The sequence below is a fragment of the Egretta garzetta genome, unplaced genomic scaffold (assembly GCF_000687185.1).
Source record: "Egretta garzetta isolate BGI_Z169 unplaced genomic scaffold, ASM68718v1 scaffold25, whole genome shotgun sequence".
In the NCBI taxonomy this organism is placed as follows: domain Eukaryota; kingdom Metazoa; phylum Chordata; class Aves; order Pelecaniformes; family Ardeidae; genus Egretta; species Egretta garzetta.
This window is the reverse complement of record NW_009259800.1, coordinates 2,685,879-2,690,245: the sequence shown is the minus strand read 5'-3', so window position 1 is coordinate 2,690,245 and position 4,367 is coordinate 2,685,879. Positions and strand designations below refer to the sequence as shown.

At 44.1% G+C, this 4,367-nt stretch overlaps 1 protein-coding gene across 1 annotated transcript in view; it reads right to left on the bottom strand.

Annotated features, from left to right (window-relative positions):
- Window positions 1–2,544: 2,544 nt before the first annotated feature.
- FBRSL1 (fibrosin like 1) overlaps window positions 2,545–4,367 on the bottom strand; it is a 403,985-nt gene continuing 402,162 nt past the window's right edge. Inside the window, exon 19 of the mRNA XM_035895374.1 lies at window positions 2,545–4,068. Within this exon, the coding sequence (XP_035751267.1) occupies window positions 2,835–4,068 (1,234 nt within the window). The 3' untranslated portion in view covers window positions 2,545–2,834. The remainder of the gene's footprint in view (window positions 4,069–4,367) is intronic.

The window sequence follows — 4,367 nt, the reverse complement described above, 5'->3', positions numbered from 1 at the left end:
ATGCCAGGGGAGCACGGCATTGATTTAACGCTCGCTTTTAAAATCGTACACGGACCAAATGCTTCCAAAGGGCACGGTCCACTTTTTTATTTTTTTCTTTTTTGAAGTGTACACTGAAAACCCCCTTGCTCACACCTATCCGCCTCGGGAAGATGCAGCTGGGGGCTCTCCCTAGCGGAGGGCAGGGAGGTGCAGTTGTGCAGGTCTGTGTTAGGGGTGGTGTCAAGCAAGATGCCATCTCGGACAACGGCACCGGGGCAGAATTACGATCCCCCTGAGCCAGCATTACAAACATCTTTATGCCGAGTCCAACACACTTTTCATTTCCACCATGTGTTATGCGTTCCTCCGATTTCAGCTGGGAGAGCAGGTGCTGATTTTTAATGCCTATTTTGTTTTAAGCCTCCTTTCATCAGATTAAGGACCCTGCTATTTTATTTCATTTTATTTTTTTATGCTCGGTAATTTAGTCACATGCAAACTTAAAAACAGAAGCTGTAACATGCTGTTAAAGCACAGTCGCCCACTGTTAAATCAGTTACTGAGAGCCAGGGGGCTGGGAGCACTTTTCCATCCCCCCGCAGATGTCTGCTCTCAGCCGACGGGAGAAGCTGGGGAAGTGAATGAAAACGCACGAGGAGAAGAGCGCTTGAGGCGATAACCTTCTCCTAGCGATGCCGGCAGCACGATCCCTTCAAACAAGCTGTTGCACAGAGGCTGGGCTTCCTTTCCCGCCCGTCTTTCCCCCCAGCAGAAGACCCCCGGGTCAGCGCAGGCGGCGCAGAGCCCGCGGTGTCCCCTCCCTGCGGTGTCCCCTCTGCCAGGGCCATGGGACGGGAGAGCCGCCGCAGCGCCGGGACCCGACCGTCACAGCTATTGCCCCCGGAGCGTTTTATGGGCCACGTCCCTTCTGCCGGGAAAGATTCGCAAACAAAATAAAATCCCTCTCCCAGCACCAACCCCTTCCGCCAGCTGCTGGCTGCCTCCTCCCCGCCGCCGAAGCTCCGTCAATAAACCATTAGCCTCCAGTCAACAGCGCTGGCTACGACACACAAACACTCAACTACCTTTTTCATCCAAAATCAATGTTGTATTTATCTTCATTGATCTACAAGGAAACTGAATGTTTAAAATTACAGGGGGTGCAGGGGGGAGGATGGGGAGGGGGGGGAAACAAGAGTTACAGAGCCAAGAAAATAGTAGCGGATGGCTGAATTAACTAGAGAGAAAAAGCCCAGGATATATAAAACATGGACACTGAAAAATAAAATAAGGGAGGGGGGGGATGGTACAGCAAGTAAAACATGGCAAAATTTACATATGGATGAAAAGTAAAATTGGAAATAAAAAATAAATCATGCCAAAAAGCAGTTCAAGGCAGAACCACACTGAAACAAACATTTGCTTATGGTCTTCATGTACTATAGATAATATATCAGAATTTCTTTTTTTTTAATCAACCATTAGACTTTTTTTTTTTTGCACTCCTAAAATTCTACTTTGTCTTGTATACAGATTCCAATAAGAACACTGCACAATTAGCACAAGGGGTCCACGGAAAATTGTCCTTGCTTGCCAGCGATCCTGCCCACAACACAAAAAAAGAGAAAAAAAAAGGAAAAAAAAAAATAAGGAAAGGGTCTGCCGCATGGTACTGTGCCAGTTCCATCTGCTTTTGCCAGCTTGAAAAGTAGGAAACCAAAATTCCCTTCCAGGAGCGTCTCTCTCTCTTTCCTTGACGAACTGTCCCTTGTGTTTGTACAAAAAAATTCAGTCTCTCTTTTATTTTTTTTTTGTTAAACACAAGCATCCTTCTTCCCGTTCACATGCCACTTCCATTCTGTCTCCAGAGTTGCGAGTTGGTTGTTTTTGGGTTGGTTTTTTTTTTTTTTTTTTTTAAACCTTCCTCCCCCCAACATCCACTAAGACCTGCCTCCAAGTTCTTGCATAGTTGAAGTATATATGCCGTACTTAGCTTTCTGAGCGTGAATTTCTGACTGTGACAAGAGTATGAGTTGTAACCATGTTAACAAATAACCAGAGTGGTTCTAGAAACCATTTTTATAAAGTCTACCTATGTTAAGAATTTAATATTGGTGTACATTTATATTAACAGAATATTTACAGTTTGTTTTCTTTGTTTTTTTTTTGTTTGTTTAAAACAAGAAGTCAAAAAAAATTCCTCTTAAATTTCTGCATAATATAATAAGGCAAAAAACAAACAGTTTTGTACATTATTATTATTATTAATATTTTAATATATATCTGTAACTTCGGTTCCAAAGTACCAAGGTAAGTGATCAATTGGCCTCAGAAGGGAACCTCACAGTGGACTGTAAAACTACAGTATTTCCATAAATAATACTTTTAAGAAACCCTGGGTATTTTTTTCTTAAGGATCTGAGGCCTTTAAAATGCAAATTTAACTAAAAACAAAAGCAAAATTTCTTCTTTTTTTAAGTGAATAAAGAGCACAAAATTAAAAAAAATACAAATCCATTAAAAATGTTTCTCACATTTGGGAAAAAATGTACAAACTTGATATTCTTAACTCATTTTTTTTAGCACAGAAACAAAAAACAAAACCAAAAATCAATACCTATATATTAAATTCCCATTCTCAGCAACCTTCTTGTTGGAAAGTCTGCACCCCCGACCCCGTTATTTATGGAAATGTGCTTAACTTCTACAAATTTTACATTAAAAAAAAAAAGTTTACAGCAGTGCATTTTGTAAAAGGTTTGTTTTTTGTTGGTTTTTTTTTTTGTTGGTTTTTTTTGTTTGTTTGTTTGTTTGTTTTATATACAGGCAAGTTTAAAATTCAATGTTGGGGACTATCGTGCCTCTACTTCTTTGGGGTTCCTAGAGGGGGAATAGTCCCTGGACTCTGAGTTTGTGAGTGGAGTAGTCCTGCGTGGGGAGGCAGGTCTGGTGCTGCTCGCTGGTACAAGAGGCGGTGGGGCGCTCAGCGCTGCGGTTGGTGGGTTCCTGTTTAAAATCCCGTTGTGCATGGCAGTGGATGGACTCAGTCTGGGGTAATGCATCCCGCTTAAATGAGGCATGAAGGATGGCACGTGTGCCAGGTGGCTTTCGATGGGGGACGAGTGCAAGTGGTGCATTCTGGCACGCTCAAGTTCTTCCCGTAAGTGCAAGCGCTCTCTTTCCTCCACTTGCCGCAACCGCTCCTGCTCTCGGCGGGCTTCAAGAAGGTTTTCATGGTTATAGTCGTGGGGTTCCCTGTCTCTATAAGAACGCTCATGGTCGTAAAATCCAGAGGTGGTAGGGAACCTATGGATAGGATCTGTCCGGAGCTGGAAGTCCATTCGACGGTGCAGGTCTAAGCTCCGGTAGGCATCTCGCAATGGGTCCCTCATTGGGTCCCAGGAAAATCCGGGATGTGGCAGCCTCTCTCTTCCTGACAAAGGATTCATGCCTATGAGTGGGGTCATCATTCTGCTGCGGTCCAGCACATTCATGTTGTTCATCTGGTGCACACTGCCCATGGAGATGGGCATAGAGGCAGCCATCGAGTGAGGCAATGATAATCCATGCAAAGTAGGTGGTGGAGGATGCTCCACTGATCGGGAGTGCTGCGAAGGCTCAGACCCTACCACCAGCACGTCACTGTCTTCCTTCCTCTCCTCTTTGACTTTGATGTCATTCTTAATCTTCTGGAGGTCGCTGGGAAGCTCTGTCTTTCTCTCCATGTCCTTGCTCATAAGATTGGTAAGCTTCAAGCTCTCACTTAGTGCAGGTTTGCTGTATGGGGATACAGACTGGATTACTGGCTTTGTGTTGTCCTCAGAGGGTCTCTTATCATGGCTTGGAGTTTCCTTCACTGGGGAACGGCTCTCTTTAATTTTGTGTTCTGCTATGGGCGGCTCTCTCAGCCGGTCAGGATGCTCTCGCTCAGGTTCTTTGGACCTTTCCCTTTCACCGAGGCTGACCTGCCTGATGGGATCACTGGAGGTTTGGCTGTTGCTGCGGATGAGATTGCTTATCTGATGTGTCACTGGAGCCGATGCCGGTGAGGATCTGTTTGAATGTCTGTTTTTATCCATGAGGTCTCTGTAAAAAGAGAGAACATACATGGTTTTGTGTGAACAACCATACGTGTGATGCTGGTCATGCATTGTGCTATGTCTAGTTGTGTCATTTGAGATTGCTCAGAAAATTATTTGAAGCGCTCTGCCAGCATCAGCTATAGCTGTGATGCTACACTAAAAGATACGCACTACCTGCCTTTACACACTGCATAGAAAAAAACCATTAAATGTGCACAAATTTGTGGACTAAATTGGGGATGCATTTGAAAGAAGAGTATATTCACCTTAAGAGAAAGACCACTTCACTGAGAAATGTAGGGA